At 40.0% G+C, this 17,442-nt stretch overlaps 1 protein-coding gene across 7 annotated transcripts in view; it reads left to right on the top strand.

Moving 5' to 3' along the window:
• The first annotated feature begins 943 nt into the window (after positions 1–943).
• Positions 944–17,442, top strand: part of ARMC2 (armadillo repeat containing 2) — a 68,574-nt gene continuing 52,075 nt past the window's right edge. For 5 of the 7 annotated variants that reach the window (XR_015708900.1, XR_015708901.1, XM_087777131.1 and 2 more), the window contains exons 1-6: positions 944–1,047; positions 5,586–5,807; positions 7,107–7,179; positions 9,496–9,664; positions 10,934–11,141; positions 14,881–14,934. Coding sequence is in view for 5 of the 7 variants with exons in the window: in XM_087777131.1 (XP_087633257.1) it covers positions 5,590–5,807; positions 7,107–7,179; positions 9,496–9,664; positions 10,934–11,141; positions 14,881–14,934 (722 nt within the window). In the remaining 2 variants the exon portion in view is untranslated. Of the gene's footprint in view, positions 1,048–5,559; positions 5,808–7,106; positions 7,180–9,495; positions 9,665–10,933; positions 11,142–14,880; positions 14,935–17,442 lie in introns of all 7 variants that reach the window. The other 2 variants (XM_087777129.1, XM_087777130.1) reach the window with 2 other exon arrangements.

Below are 17,442 nucleotides of genomic sequence, written 5' to 3'. Positions count from 1 at the left end.
CATTCAGAGATAGCGAACAAAGACTGCCCTTGTCAGTCATGAACAACCCACTTGCCGCAACAGGCCTGTCTTTGTCGTTGTTACATGTCTGGAGATTTTCTGATAGGGGCCACGATCACATTACCCATCCCGGTAGCGGGAGGCACGCGAGGGAGCCGTTCAGCGACTGTGCGGTGCAGCAGGCCAACGGGGCCCCGAAACCCAGAGGTGGGTTCCCCTTTGGCAGGGCCTCACGCGGGAGGCAGCTCGGGGGGACGCTGTGAGTGACCCCCTCCTGCCGCTCCGACAAAGCTGTCCAGCCTGGGGCACCCATCTGTGCCAAGCGCTCCTATGGACCATGTGGAAACGGCTCTCTTTTGGCCTCCCAGGGAACAGGAGGCCAGCAGGAGCTGCGACAGGGCTTCTGGCCCGGCAGGAGGCCGCTGAGATGAGCGAACCCACCCGCGGTGCCTGACCAGGGCGACCCAGGGACGGAGTTTTGCAGCTGCCGCTACACCGCGCCCGAGTCCCACGGGTTTGTTTTACTCTGGAAAACTTTCAATGCCCGTTTCCAACCTGTAAATCTCAGCGGAGAGAAGGTATCGTGACAGGACACACCCATCATTTCCAAAACCAGTAACCTTTGTCACCCCTAATCTGGGCTTTTGCCACCCGCTACTATGCCCTGAACGTGGGCCAGGACGGGCTGGGGGAAGCCCCCGCCACCAGAAAACCACCATCCTACGGGCCAACGCTGCAGCGGGAGTCCCCACTGCCACCGCCCCTGAGGTGCGGCGACATCGAGCCCGGACAGACAGCGGCTACGACCGCCGCGGGACTCTCCCGGGACCGTCCCGGCGCCGCCCCAGCCCGCCACGGCGCACGCTGCTGCCGCCGCTCCCCCCGGCCCACCCGGGCCTGGGCCGCGCTGCGCATGCGCCTGCAGGTGGCCGCGCAGGCGCCTTGGCGTCGCCGGGGCTCCCCCGCCCCCGCAGGTGCGGCTGAGGGGAGCGCGCGGGGCGTAACCGTACCGGCGCCGCGGCGGGGCCGCGGTCTCCCTTGGCGGAGGTGAGTGAGGGTCCCGCCCGGCCCCGCCGCGCTGCCGGCTCGGCCGCACTTCGCCCGCGGCCCGGTGGCCGCCGTGTGTACTGTTGCCATGGGAACGGTGGGCGCCGGTTCCGCCGGGCGCGGCGGGGAGAGGGGGAGCGGTCCCGACCCTCCGCCGCTGGGGGCGGGCGGGGGAGGGGCGGCGGGGCCGTTAGGCAGGCAGGGCGCCTTGGCCAGCGCCTGGTGCCGGCGGCAGCAGCCGCGCCCCGCCTGGCCGTAACGCCCGTCCTCGGGGGGCTGCCGCCTCGCCGCGGGGGCGCGGAGGTCCGGGCTGGGGCGAAGGGCCGGGGGGTGCGGTTTTGCAAAGGCGGCTGGAGAGGGAGAACCTCCGGGGCGTTTCCCGGCAGCCTGCTGCCCACCGCCTCCGGGGGGGAGCCTCGTTTTGCCGGATTTGGGTTGGTTACTCCGCAAAGCCCGGGCCAGCTTTTACTCCACAGGTGCTGCTTGTTTGGGGAGTTGCTCTTGGAGGCGCTATCTGACGGCGGCAATGGAAATCTTGCTCTCTTGAGGGCTGCAGGCTCCATTTCTCGTAACTTTGTTCTCATTTCTTTTTGATAGCGATTTCTCTGCTTCAAAATTTCACCAAGCTGGAAGCCTATCAGTTGTGATTGATAAGTTGCCGATGTTTAAAATTATATCTAATAATACCCCTTATTAGTTCACTCTTACTAAACCTGTATTTGGGTGCTAACTATTCTAGAGGTTTGCTTGGCAGACAGAACCTGGATTCAGATGTCGATGAGCAGAGTGTTCACGGCTTGAGAACAGGGTTTCTCCTCACTGTACTTAGTCATTGCAAGTGTACCCGCTCTGTACGCTGGCAATTAAATGACACTGGTTTTGAGGTGGGAGATAGGATGGCAGAGTCAGTATGGTGCCACATCTGATGTAGTCAGCTGTGCTTCTCATGTGCTGGCTGACCCAGGAGAAGTGCTGCGAGGCTGCAGCTGTCTTGCTCCTGGCGATAGCTAGGACTCATCTGGGGTTCTCTGACCAGTGCTCTGTCGAGCTGGGGTTCTCTGACTCTGTACCACTATCTACTGCTTTCAGTTCTTCCTATGCAGAGAAGACCACGCTGCTGGAGTAAACAACTGTGGAGGAAAAACGAGCCCAAGTGTGGCTTTTCAGACACTGGTAGAGTCAGAGAGGAGATCTTTATCTGTGCAAGTTAAAGGCTACCTGGGAAATGGTGACAGCAGTGGGGGACGAGATTTGTGTGCGCCAGTTAACCTGTCCCCATTGACACTGCGACATTCCCTTTATCTGTCCCCTGCTGGGACTGGGGAGCAAAATGGGAATGCTGCTGGATTTTCAGAGAGAAGCACTAATAGAATTATTTCTTGTTTGCAACTTAGATACTTTATTTAAAAAAGGGTTTAGAGTAGAGTTTGTGAAAAAATAGAAATTCTTGCAAATACAAAACCAGACAGAACTAGTCTTGTATAAATAATGAAAATCAAGCGTAAAACCAGATTGTACGCTGGGCAGCCAGTGTACTCATTCCCCTTCCACTCTTGGGCTGCTCCTTCACCCTATATGTCCACTTTCTGCTTGTTGCATTCATTCATTGAACCATATTTTAAATTAGTCTCTGGCACTGCAATTGAATGATTCAGGTACCTTATTCTCATCAAAGTCAAGAAAGCTTCTGGTGACTGGGAGGCTTTTCCCCTTATGCACGGATCTAGGTAGTAATTTTCTAGGAAGAGAACTGGTGTAATATAGCTGAAGGTGCTTCCTCAAAGCTTCTGGGGTGTGGGGCACTGGAGAGCAGATGGAACTTCTTTCTTGAGTGCTGCTGCAGCAGAGCAATTGCTTGATGCTTAAATGTTTCAGCCTTAGGCATTATAAAATAGAGAGTATAAATCATCTTTATCTGTCTTTTGAGAAAGAGACAGTGGTTGTACAGTGATGGCACAGCAGCCAAATTCAGTCAGATAAAGAATTACTCGTGGTTCTTAAATGCTTGCAAGAAAGAGTAAGCTTTCTTATCCTATCATATATATATACACACATCTCATATTTTATGACACTGCTTACTTGTTTCTCTGTGTTCTGTTACATTTTCTGGCTAATAATTATGGGATATCAATTAATAATATATTGGCATCGTATCACCACCGCAATTCTGAATGTGTGTAATACCACTTTACGCCAAAATGACGAAGTGTTAACGCTGTCATGGATCAGCGGTGAGCCCCAAGTTCTGCTCGCTGCCGTACCTCCGTGACAGTTCCCGGCTCACTCCGCTCTCAGTCTCCCGGCCCCTGGGAGCGGAGGCTGCCGCCCTCGCTGCTCCAGGTGGTGCTCTCCCCCTCTCCACTGAAGTAGCAATGCAGCAGTGAGCTCAGTCAAGCATTCGAACTAAGTCATAGGTTCCCTTTGCAACGTTAATTATTAAAACTTTGTTTTGAATGGATTGGAAGGGTGACTAACAGTGCCCAAGTGGTAGGACTTACTAATTAAGTTTACAGTAGAAAAGTTTGCCAGTTAAAAAGAAAGAGGTAAGAAGTGAAGGCTTCAACGAAAAGTTGTTATAATGGAAATTTGGTCTCAACTGCGGCAAATAAATGTACTTCTAGGATAGAAAGTTTGCAGTTGACAGTAGAATTAACAAAAACTTAAGCTGATTGTATCAGAGGTGGTGCTGTTCCACAGAAACACATCGTATCTCTCAGGTTGCTTCTTGGTTTAACTATGAAGAATCTATACACAAATCCCATAAAATACACATTTCAATGTCAGAGCACAATGATTTTGAGAACTAAGGAAAACTGTGTCCTTCAGAGGTTGAATGTAAGATATTAGATTACTTGAGAAGATTTATTTTAAAATTTAGCAAGGTGGATGGAAATATATAGACCAAAAAAAGAAGAAATGTGAATTAATTCAAATTTCGGATTTGTAGAATCATGTTGATTATGTTTTAGTATTTATTCACAGCTACTCTTTTCATGTATGCTGGATAATATCTGTATCAGGCATATGGCCTACGCAGAAGACCTTCCACTTAAAGGTCAAAATCTTGACTCCCAGTAGCTGGGAGAGTAGGGAATGATAATCTACCTTCCCTATTCAGTGAGGAATGGCTGTATACTTACTCCAAACAGACTGCTGCAGTGGAATTCCTTACTTAACTCTTTGGAATCATGTTGTAATAGAGGGAAGAGTAGGGAGCACAGACAGCCAAATTCAGTCACAGTGAAGAAAAGTGATGTATTAATGGTAATCGGAAGGATTAAAAACACTAACAGTCTCGGGCTCCTGATCTGTTCCTCTGGTTTGTAATTATGTGTCTTTTAGTGAAAGAGGTTGGTGCACTGTTCCTTAGCATCTGATTTTTATCTTGCGTAGTTCAGCTGAAGGGGTTAGGTTGTGTATTAATTAAAGAAACTGTGCCAGAATGTACAGGCTCTGAAAGAAAGAACAGAAGAGGCAGTTGGAAATGAAAAATGCAGAACAGGAAGATGTGAACTAAGAAACTAGAGAAATAGGATTTTTGCTCCATAGTTTAGAAATAACCAAGATGGCGGTGTCTGATCTATTGTCAGTTCATTGTCATAAACTATGTGAGAGAATAGAAGTTACCAGATGGTCTGAGTCAAAGACAGTGCAGAAACATATTTTTCTTTTTAGGTAATTTTGAAAAGCAGAAGAGGAATTTTGGATGGTTTAAGGCTCATGATGAGTTTGCTGTAAAATGACAAGGGTGGTATCTACAGAGAACTGCACCAGGATAGTGATTGATTTTGAGGGGCTCAAGAAATGATGAAGCGAGTCTTTCACTGCCCACTGCATTTGCCAGAAGATGCAGCAGGACAGAACACTGATTGAAAGTTTGTGTTGATAATTTATCTTATGTTAGTGTTATCTTTGCATATGCTTGGGTGTGGGTTGAGGAGGCATTTCTCTCGGAGAAAAGAATGGATTGCCTATTCTTCCTTGTCTCTGCTTATCAATTACTGATAACTGTGTTCCAGTTACTGGTAATAATACCTCTTTGACTTATTAGGAAACTGCCCTTGGTAAGGTCGATAACTTATCTTGGGTATTTCCTGAGTTCATTGGAAAGAAAGTGTCTCTTTACAGCATATTATTGAATTCCTGTTCTGGTTATGATGTTTTATAAGTAATCAGGTGTTAAGAAACAGATTTTCTGTAGTACTGGAGACTACCACATTTGGCCCAGAAAGCACTGTGGTACTGAGTGTGGTGTATTTTATCTCCTTCTAAAAATCTAATGGTCCTCCATGTCAGATGCTTTCTGCTCTTCTTCAGTATTTTCCTACAGAATTGAGAAATTCTGAGGGAAATGCAGTATCAGTGAGCCTTATTTTCCACTACATCACCACTGTCTAGGATTTTGTTATAATATCCTTTTTAACTACATTGTGGTAGCATAAACATTGATGAACTACTAGTTTGTCATTTAAAACTAGCATTATATTCTGTGTGTTCCATTATATTGTACAGTGATCTTCTTGTGCACTACTTTGCAGAGGAATGCAAGCTTCAAAGAACAAAAATACAGAAAAGGCAGAACCATTTTACAGGCTTTCAGTGCCAAAGCAGAAGACCAGTTCTGAGATTATAAATGAAGCCAGGAATGTTCTCCGAACACTAAGAACTTGGAGGCCGTTTACACCTACAGAGGGTCAAAGGAAACTTTTTGGATCTGGATCCTCACGAGCTCCTCAGAATAGACCTCCTTCAGTTTTTAGGTACTGTGGCTTTAAGATTTTTTCAAATATTCTTTCGCAGCAAGAGATTTGATTCTGTAATTATGTTTCCGGTGGTTTCTTTCCCTGTGTTACACTGTATTCCTAATCACATCCTTTACCTTCTTCTAATGATCCTTACTATTGGTGTTAATCTACGTGTCCCGGACGTTCCTGTGGATTAGAGCTACCAGAGGCAGTCATTACACTAGTTTTGTATGTGGAGAAGAGTATAAGGAAATGGTCTGTAACTCACCTTTTTCTTAAGACAACGTATGCTTTTACTTGAGATAGTCTTCAACTTTTCCCTAGGAACTGTGAAAGCTTGCTTGTTTCCACATAAACTGTATGCTAGATCTTTTTTACAGAGCTTTCTCAGATATTTTTAAATATAAAATTGTAGATCTTGAAGTTTGAAATGCTCATTTTTAAACAAAATTTATACTACTTCAACATTATTTCTCTGTGGTGTTTTGTTACGTAGCATAATTCACAGAGCTCAATAGATCTGTGTCATGTGACAAACAAGAAAAAAAAAATTGTATATTGGGTTTTTTACATCCATTTTCCCAGTCATTTTTTAGCTCTCCTTGTGTGCCAATTCTGTAATGACTGTAGGGAGGAGATATAAGCTGTACTTGTAATGTTAGGTGTCAGGCATGCCAGAAAGGATGCTGAAACATGTTTGAACGGCCATACAAGTAAGTCATTGTCCATGCTGTTTTCATGGCAGCTTGACTTCAGGCACTCAAGGTATCCGATATTCCTTACTGCATAGTGTTGTGCCCTTACAGAAGGTGGGAGCCTGAGAGTGACTTGGCTGTTTTTTGGTGACCAGGTAATGAGGTCACTCTGGCTGACATCCATGCTTGTTCTGTCTGTGCTTCTCCTGTGTATGGGAAGGAGCATGCTCGTGCCTGCACAAACCTGGGTTTTCTGCCCTGCAGTGTTCTGCAGCTTGTGTCAGATAGCTTGGGCACTAACCACAGCTGGGTTTGTGCATGAATTTAGGCTTATATTAGAGAATTATTATAGACTTATATGAAATAAACTGTATCACGGCAGATGTGCAGATGATCTTGTAATTCTTCTCCCTTGGTGCTGCTGAATTCCCAGATATCAAAGTTAAATAGCATTCATGGAAGAAGAGCGAATGGTGTAAAAGTGCTCTTTCACTCTTTATTCCTCCTTTTCCCCATTGGCAAAGGGAAGAAGTATGCAATTAAAAAACCCAACAAAACAAACCAGCCACAAAACACTGGGTCTGCTTTATTCATATTATGTTTAATTTCTTTATGCTAGTCTTCATGCATCCAGTTTTGATTTGGCTGAATCAAGACCAGTGTCTGGTGTTCGTCTTAGCCCACTGGATCATGTGAGTACTCTGGAAATTACTCTATGCAATACTGACATAAAAATATGTGTATCAGTAGTGTTAGGAAAAGATATGGTTTAAATAGGTTGGGGAGAAATGGAAGCCTGTCGTAATGTTAGTCTGAGACTTATAAAGTCAGTTTTGTAATTTTTTTTCTCCAAAATAAACCTGAAAATAATTTAAACTATCTAAGTATTGCTATATTGCATTATAATTCTAAGTGATGTTAACAAGACTCAGAAGACACATACTTGAATCAGCTTTCTTGTGTAAGATTACTAAAATAGAAAAAGGTCATGAGCATCAACATGAGCCAGCAATGTGTCCCTGCTGCTACGAAGGTGGCTAATGGTATCCTGGGATGCATTAGGAGGAGTGTTGCCAGCAGGTTGAGGGAAGTGATCCTTCCCCTCTACTCAGCACTGGTAAGGCCATACCTGGAGTGCTAGGTCCCATTCTGGGCTCCCCAGTACAACAGAGACATGGACATACTGGAGAAAGTCCAGTGAAGGGCCACAAAGATGATGAAGGGACTGGAGCATCTCTCCTATGAGGAAAGGCTGAGAGAGCTGGGACTGTTCAGCTTGGAGAAGAGAAGGCTCAGGGGGATCTTACCAATGCATATAAATACCTGAAGGGAGTGTGCGAAGAGGACAGTTCCAGGCTCTTTTCAGTGACAGGACCAGAGGCAATGGACACAACCTGAAACACAGGAGGTTCCCTCTGAACTTCAGGAAACACTTTTTCCACTGTGAGGGTGACAAAGTCCTGGCACAGGTTGCCCGGAGAGGTTGTGGAGCCTCCATCCTTGGAGATCTTCAAAAGCTGCCTGGACACGATCCTGGACAACTGGCTCTAGGTGGCCCTACTTGAGCAGGGGCATTGGGCAAGATGACCTCCAGAGGTCCCTTCCAGCCTCAACCATTCTGTGGTTCTGTGATCAATAACTTGAAAGTAACTGGTTGATTGTGCTTTCTATTTGACTTACGCATCTATAAAATGTAGTTTATTTAAAAAACAGATAGAGGTACTTGTAAGAACTCCTTTTTCCCCTCTGTGAAAATTTTGAATTGTTTTCAGTTTATAAGTGTATCTGCTTTTTCAGGTTTTTTATATTTAATCTTTAAATATAAGATTAAGTCATAATCATTTGTTTAGTACCTGAGAGAACAGAGCATGCTAAAACAATGAAGCATGCTTGCTGTATATAGTGTTTCTTCAAGACAGTAATCTAAATGTAGCATTCTTCAGGGAATTAGAGGAAAAAATTCCAAGAAATGTTATACTTCAGTAATTTTGATAAGGTAATGTATTTATATGAATCAAATTAAAAAATTCTGACCATACTGATATTTAGATTAAATATATCTACAGTTGGATTTAAATACTGGTGTTAAATTTTCATTTATCTTGTGTGTGAAAGTGGGGAAAAAAAACTAGAGAAAACTACTGTTAAGACCAATGCAAAAACTGCCTTTCCTGCTTTACCAATGGAGATAAGTTAGTACACTGTAAATGTAGAGCTTGCATTAGTCATGGTCGCTGTGGGGAGTGGGTCTCACCTCTTGGCTGTCTTCAACTAATACCGGGGAGAACTCTGAAGGATCGGACTGGAGACTTTCTAATGGATTCTTTATTGTAAGGAAATTGGAGAAAACCTTGATCTTACAGGACAATGGTTTATGTAGGGCACAACAAGTGTTTTGTACCAGAGGTTCAGGGGGTTGGTCACATCCTCGAAGATGCAAGATACTGGCATAAATAAAACTAGAACTTGCATGTTTCTGGATGTGCATGATTTATCTCAGTGTGATAGGAAGTGGTACATATGATATGAACACATTTGAAGTGTTTTGGAAATACTACTTTAGTGCTGAAAAATAAATAATGAAGAATAGATGTGCCTCTAGAATTGTTAGCGCAAGTCTTTGGCACAACATTTTTTTCGACAAATAAGCATACTGCAGCTGATGTTAAATGAGTATTTATGAGGGAAATAAATAATTCTGAGTTTCAGCTGCTCTGCTCAGGCTAGTTTTTGTTTGTTTTCTGCACCCCTGAGTGTTTGCTTTTAAATGGCTTTCTGTGGTGATACGGGTATAGATATCTGGCTTGTTCAGCGGAATGGTATCGTTAGATTCTGGATATGAAAATTTCTTAATGAGCAAACTTATGTAACTTGTATCTATTCTATTCTGAAGTTAACCCTTTGTATAAATCATTTGGTTTTCTGTTGTTTTTTTTTTAAATTTTTGCTTATATGAGAATGAAATTATCTGTGCTTTTATTAAAACGTCTTCTTTCTCTTTGTCACAGAAACCAATAGTAGTCACTTTTGCAAAAGATGAAGATTCTTCCTTTTCCCTTCCAAAACCTCCTGCCAATGCTGCAGAGGTTAGAAAAGTCAGCAGTGCTCGGGCACGCTTATTTAGAAGAACTTCTCAGGGAAATTACCTTTCTGCTAAAATTGTTTCTCCTGATCAGAGTAAGAATGTTTTGATACGTATTATTTCCTAGAACAATAACTGCATGATGAGTTTTAATCTTGTTAATTACATGAATTATATTATATTATATTAAAGGACCTGCATGTCCTTTCAGAGTAAATTTTAAAAATATTTAAATGGCTTTAAGGCAGTTTTGAAAATGTGATTTCCAAAAATGATACTGGCTTTCACTTCTGAAAATGAGTAGAAAGCTACTCAGGTGTTTTTTTTTTTCCTATAGGTTTCTAAGTAATGGAATTTTTACTAGAAGTTTTCTTCAATGGGTAAAATTAACATTAAATGCTGAAATGTTTAAAGAGATAACGAGATGGCGTCATCTAAGGAGATTCGCTGATAAATTATTGAGTATAAAAGGAGGAGTAAAAAGGAATGATATCTCTTGACAGGCCTCCAACTACATCATATTTGTTGTTAAGAGTTTCATTAGTGGAGACTTAATAAAGGTCACTAAATGTGGGATTTAAAAGTAGTTTTCTTGCAGATGGGAAATGACCTGACATCTTGGTTTCCTGCACATTGGCTCATAATAACATGTGCTGGAACTCTGTCTTTAATGAAGACTCATTTGTAATAATGACAATCCTTACATTGCCTGGGATTGTTACTTTACATGATAAACTGATATCTCACTTTGTACCTCATTGCAAAATAAGTCATGTACAAAAAGTACTAAACTTCACTTCATTATTATGTACATATTCTATAAATATATATTTACATCATGTACCCCCATATGTAGTTTAATCCATTAGCCTTAACAAGTTGATGTTACTAATTGGAGAAGTTGAGAACCTAATGTAGTTATAGCCTGAGTTTGCCTCTTTTCTCCTTTGGGGATCATGCAAATGTTCACATAAGTTTCTTGTGCAGGTTCTTATCATGTGTACATACCAAGGTACAAGATTAACAGCTACCTTTTGCATGAGTTCCTTCATAATATTCAGATCCGTAAATATAATCACTTCTTTCACAAGGTACAATCCACCTATCTGTAAAAAGGAAATAAGAAAAAATAGATGAAAGATTAAAATGTTAAAACACAAAACCAAAAGCCTTTAAGAAATGGTGTTCATAAGAAGACTTTGACTACTATGCTCTAAATAGCCTTAAGCTTTCTCAGCTTTTAAATTGATACAAGCAAATTTTGATAATGTAACATGACAAACAGTAATTCATTTTGAGCTCTGTCACGTGTATTTATTGTGTAAGAACACTTCTACAAAATATATTCTCTTTGGCTATTTCAGATGAAGAGAAGCTAGATTCTGAAGATCCAGCTATGATGAGTAATCTTTGCAGAAGTAATGATAACTGCTTAGCAGAGCAAAGGTCCTACACACCATTTAATGATGAAAGTAGACAATTAATTTGTAATGAACATATCAACAGATTGGAAAGGGAAGACTTCCTAAAAGGGACAGCAGGAAAATTTTTATTTCAGCTGAGGGGAGAAAGGTCAGTATTGCTTGAGTATGGTAATGTGCACCTTCCACACAACCCTCTTCTGATATTCAGTTGTGTAGTATTGAAATGTTTAAAATTGATGGAATTTGAAGGTGGCACTATTTACGCATTAAAACAAAACTACGTTTAGATTATTAGGAAAAAAAAATCTTTACCCTTCTGTTTTTAGGAAGTTTCTACACGCAAAAGACTAATTTGTCCAAAAATTGTCGGCAGGAAGTTTCTTGATATGAAATAACTTTAATTTTGTTTGATCGTTAACATTTCAAAACTAAGTCTTTTAATAATTTTAAAAGTTAAAAAAAATAAATAAAAAAAAAAGTTTAAATTCAATGTGCTTGTTTTTGCAGTTCAAGCCTCTTGTTTTAAGGTGCTATACATTCTTCCCTTAGGTCCACAGATGAGTAGAGCCATGTTTTCAGTTCTGGTATTGGGGAAATATGTGCTCATACACAAAAAATAGGCTTAAACTCATTGGCAACAGAGGCAGAATTTTTTTGTGGCTTTGAATTTTTTTTAGTGGATATTTTTTCTATGACCGAACAGCTGTAAGAGATTAATGAGACTTATGTGCATGCAGTCTGTTTTTACTGAACCTAGATTATTACATACATTCTGTAATTCACAATTAAGTAGATTTTTTTTCCTTTTGATTCGGATCTGAATTCTTGCACAGGCCATGGAATAGTCCATGGCACTCTGTTCAGTAGGTGTATCAGTTGCTGCATTGGTAGTTGGACGAGCAACTGTTTTGTGCTAATAACATTGACAGATATGACAATCTCTACAACAAAGAATGAATAACACTTTATTTTCAAAACGTATCCTATAAACACTTGGTCACTATTAAGTATAAGTATTTGTGAGTAGATATCTTCTTTCTAGCATGTTTTTATGCTTAGGAAGAAATTATTTCCATGGATATTCTTAAGCACCTTTCATATTAAGGAGTATATTCTTAATTTTATAAAATCAAATGCCTTTCATTTACTAACTTGATGATAGTACTGAATAGTTTAGAGAACGTTGTCCATTGAGGCTGTTATGGCAAATGATACATAGCAGAACTATTGTAGCACTCAGGATTTAAAAAAAAAAAAAGCACACAGGATTTAAAAAAAAAAAAAAAAAAGAGGCAGATTCGGAAAGACTGGAGATTTGTAGGAGCAAAGAAAAAGTTTCAAAAGTATGGAGGGAGAGAAAACAAGAAAATAAGCCCAGCGATGGAAAATTATGGGTGAATGAAAGTAAAGCACCAAGGAGAGTGCTTCAGTGCAAAATCATTTTCTCCCATTAAAATCAGTGACCCAAAAGACTTTTTAGGTAAAGACCGTATGGATTATCATACTATGTAAGTTATTGTAATTTGACTTTTATTTAGTAAAGCTGTGAAGTACTTGAGTGTTGCAGTTGAAATGGGTAGTTAGTTAATGGTGTCCAAGTGTCTCTAATAAGAAAAGGTCAGTTGATACTTCTACTAATTGGAAACAGTGACCTTCCTTCTGAGTCATAATTTTAAAACTTGCAGGTATGATTGAACAGTTAACTCATTATACATCCTTGCTATCTGTTCAAAATTATATGCTTATCCTTTATAAGCTTGAGAGCTCCACAAGTTTTTCATTTTGGGTTTTTGTTACTGGTGCTTTTCGCAATCACCCATTCATATGGTATTGTGTACCGTAATCATTGAGTTTTCTGATAGCCTGAACCACAGAATGTCATGATTTACCATGATTACCTTGATAATTTTTGAGAATGACTGTCTTCTCTATTGAAATATTCTTAAGAACAAGCAAAAAAAGCCTATTACCAAAAAGATTGCTTTTTGCAACATGAAGCCTTATAGGGCATTTTCAGTTTGGTTTCTCTGTGTAAGAGGAGTTTTAGAAAATATAAAAAGTTCAAAGGGGAAAATTATATACTTTCAATTTGAGATTCTTCAAATATTGTTATGCATATTTGAAGAATAGGTTGTCAAGGTTCATTTTATGTAAGCTCCACTGGCTTAATTTCTTTATGATCTAAGTTACTTACTTTTCTGACTCTCAACATGATAGCTAAGATACTAATGATTCTAAACGTAAAAGATGGAATGTTAATGCATGTAGCTTGTCATATCCATGTTTGAACTAGGGAGAATAATACTAGGGGTAGCTGATTCTCACCCATCACTTAAATTAGATCTCAAATTAGTGACCTTAAGATAATACAGAAAAATGTTTTCCAATCTTGTTCTGACTAGTTTTCTCAAAAATAGAAGAGTAACATAATATTCCTCCCTCCTTCTGTGGTGAATGCAAAACCTGTATTTTTGAATGGTGCATCTTTACCTTCTCCTGTGGGTTGCACGTGCTTTCTTTGTACTTGAGACAGAGATGATTTTTGCCGATGCTGCCTGTGCTGCTTTATACCCTTGCACCAAGCATCACTAACAACACTTAGGTGCTCATATGGCTTAGAATACCAGACATACCTGCAATGCTGCAATATGCACAAAAATAATACAAAATGCATTCCCTTTAGTAAAGGACAAAGATCCCTCATCTGTATCAGCCCATGGAGTTGATGCCATCATATGATGGAATGGCTTTAGGTAATCTCAACTGCTCGCATACATTCTAACTCATTGCTGAGACTTATGCCAATAAACACATTGTTTCAGTACTCACACGAGTCAGGCAGACCTTGATCTATATCCTTTTCTGAGTTCAGAGATGTCATTCTTCATCTGACAAGGCGGTTGAAAGGTATCACAAGCCTATCCTTCAATACAGTTTGTTGAGTTTGGTCTTGATAAGAGTTGTATATAAAAGGTTCCAGTACCATAGAGGGGTCACTGCAGTAACAGAGTTTTGGAATTCTTTCTCAATAGAACATGTTTACAGGTACTAGGTGATTGCTGTGATTAGATTGCATCAGCTTCTATGTCATAAATACTTCTGAGGCATCTTCTATGAAGTTAAAAGATGTTTTCTATTTAAAGTATTGTATTCAGGAATAATGGGATGGAGGGCTTAAAGAAATGTGAAACCTGGAGTCTTGTCATTCTCCATGTGGAGCAGTTGTGTCAGCCTCAATTCTGTATCCCAGCGATTTAAAACCCTTGCAGGAATTAAGCAAGAGGATTATAGAAATAGTACACTTCGTACAGAAGTTACATGAGACTCTTTACTCCCCTTTCGCCACAGTTCCTATATATGTACCAAAATAACTTTGCTAATAAAGCTGTGTTTCTGTTAATGATGAAACTGTAGAGAATGTCAAAATAGCATGGCAGATTCCTGCCATTAATGCTATTACATTTATTTCAAAGAACACAGAAGGGAAGTATTTTATTCCAGCAAGAGACTTGCTCACTTTCCATCTCAAATTCTTTTGTTGTCCCAAGGACTGATTGAAAGAACGAAGAGCGCTAATGAAATCACTACTGCTTTATAAAGATACTGGGGGAAAAAAGAGAAAAGGACCTTTTGAGGGGAAGAATTATTTGTCATTTTGTTTGCAATTCTGTTTTTCAAGTAACCATCTACTTATAGTAGAATAGGTATATTAATTGAAGCAGATGGAATTTATTGACATGTTGCCTCACGAAAGCAAGGAGCAATTGCTGACAATCATAAGGAAGCTAAGTTTTGTTTACATCTTCATCCAGCCATTGTGCTTTGCCATCTATTGTGATTGCTAGAAATGAAACTTCTGAAATGTTTTCTGCATTCATATGTTTCAGCACAAATGTCAACAGTGATGGCAGATTTGCTGATGAAGAGCAACAGTTTCCCTGGTGAGAAAAGATGATTTTTGGTTTTTTTTCTCCTCTTCCAATTTCTCAATATTCTGAAAGCTTAGATGTCATTCCAGGACTCCTTAGAAACATAGGTGCCTTCAATGAGGAAAAGCTTGGTGGCGAACAATTGATTCCCAAGTGGCCTGCTGTATGCTTTTTTTAATAAGTGATTTCTACAAATAGCTGCAAAAGGAGTAGAAGGTGCTGTAAAGAAGATATACTGTCCCCTGTTTTCTATCACCATTGCTGTCCTTATTAAATGCCTGTTTGACAGAATCCTTGAGAGGTATTCATCAACTGCTTCCATAAGACTAGTTTCTCTTTCTTGTACTTTTTAGAGTTTTGGAATGCTTCAATAGAAAATTATAAAAGCAGGGGACAAGTGAATACTGGAAGTCACTTCTGTCCGATTGCTTAAACTAGCTTCACATCATCTGCACCCAAAATATTAATTCCTTTTCTCCTCAAAGAAAAGGATTCCTACAGAGGAGACAGATTTCTTTCCTGAAGGGAACACCCATTCTGTTTTGCTCTGGATGAATTTTTGAAATGAATGACATGGTGTGATTATTAGTTTGTTGTATGGTTTAGCTGATATTGCTGCAGATTCTCCAGACTTCTTTCAGGATTCATCTTTTCTCATTATGTATATTCACAACTTCTGGAGTTCTCGTAAAGACATGGCAACAGGAAATTAATCTATGCCTAACTAATCTTTCTCTATTTCTGCCTCGGTTCCAGTAGCTATTGAGACCACTAATTTAAGAAAGAAACCATCAGGTGGTGGGAAAGCTTTCACAGGTAGAGCTTTCTACAGTGTTTTCCAAAGACAGTATGACACCTGCCCTTCCAAGAAGGTGCCTGTTTTTGTATAGGGTTAGGGGGTACTGAGAGAAAATTGGAAATGAATAATTCTTTTTTCAGAACTTTTTATAGACTTCTGAAGAAAAGAGCAACAGGTAGCTGTTATCTCTGGTCTTTTCACTTGTGAAAGAGAGAGTGGAGCTTAGGCTCATTTTTACTGCCTACTCCAAAGGGAGTCTTTCCACTCTAGTCATTAGTTTCAGGATAAGGTCATTGGTCTCCAAATCTCAGCGATCTAGATCTTGAGAGTCCTTATTACCAACTGAATGGTAATTCCAGAATGGGAAAGTGTGCCATGCAAGGGGAAAAGAAGGAATGCCAATTCAGTCTTGGTAGGACTATAGTAACAATGGATTTAGACTGAGTTCTTGTTTAGAATGAGAACGCTTGTGCAAGATTCAAGTTAGGAAGATGAAGATGCTGTGGTTTTCAGACTCAAATATATTTAGGCTAGTATTTTAGGTGTTTTTTTATGGTTAGAATTAGGCTATCAGTTGTCTGCTTGCTTAAAGATACCCTGCCACAAATAGATATCGTTAATGTTTTCTGTATTAGGCGGAAGATGCAAAGACTGTGAAGAATAAAAAGGGTAAGGATATAGGTTTTTCATCAACCTCTATTATTCTTTTAGGCCATACTATTTAACGTGTGCATGGAGTTCTTCATCAACAGCCTGTATAAATAGAATACTATATTCTTTTTATCGCTGGAGCTGTCATAAGTAATGGACTATGCCCATGATTGCATTTATAGAGGAATTGTTATTTGCTCATCTTTAGGATGACTCAGAGTGTAGTTGGCCTATTTGTCAACATATTTTTGCAAATTACATTGCCTTTCCACTATTTATCCTTTCTCATGTCAGTGGTATCAGTTATAGTCTCAGTTATAGTTTTCACTCCCTTTGTTTTTGTCTTTTCTGGTGGTGTTACTTATGATATAATCCTCTGCAATTCCTGAAATAATTTCAGGACATCTATATTATCAGTTTTTCAATTATTTGCATGCTCTTGAAAATCTTTGTAGCTGAGAAACAGGACTGAATAGAGGTTTGTGTAATTGGTTTAATACTTTAATTTATGTTTCTTTTAGCTTCTGGAAGTAATTTACTGTGTCTCCGTTATGTTTTCTAAAAGGAAAATAGTCTTTAAAAATTGAGCTGTTACACTAATTCTTTTTTTTTGAGGCACACCTATTATTTATTTCCACGTTGTGTTTGTATCTATCTTGTTTGTCCCTGAGATGACATCATACAAAGGAAAGTTCAGTGGTAGTTGAGGAAAATAGGGACACATTCTCCTAAGTGGCTCAGTGAAGGTCAATTCTTTGTCTAAAAAGACAGAGTGCCTTTCAGGTGCTAAGTTATGGGTCAGGAAGAAATCACCTGGTTTAAAACAAAACAAAAACCGCAAAAACATGTTCCCTGCTATTCAACCAATGAAAGGCAATACAGAAAACTAATTCTGATGTCCTTTTGGCAACATAAAAGGTCTGGATAGTATAATTAAATAGGAATAAATGGATTAATGAAAAATGCAAATGTTAATTGGCATATGGAAAAATTAATTTCTATGAGAGTGAATGACAAAACAAAACACTAATTTTTTCTCATTTTGCCAAAAGCTAAAAACAATTCCTATT

This window comes from Nipponia nippon, unplaced genomic scaffold (assembly GCF_047370975.1).
Source record: "Nipponia nippon isolate SJK-2023a ecotype South Korea unplaced genomic scaffold, ASM4737097v1 scaffold_4, whole genome shotgun sequence".
Classification (NCBI taxonomy): domain Eukaryota; kingdom Metazoa; phylum Chordata; class Aves; order Pelecaniformes; family Threskiornithidae; genus Nipponia; species Nipponia nippon.
Note: the sequence above shows the minus strand (reverse complement) of the source record. Positions and strands in the feature narration are given on the sequence as shown.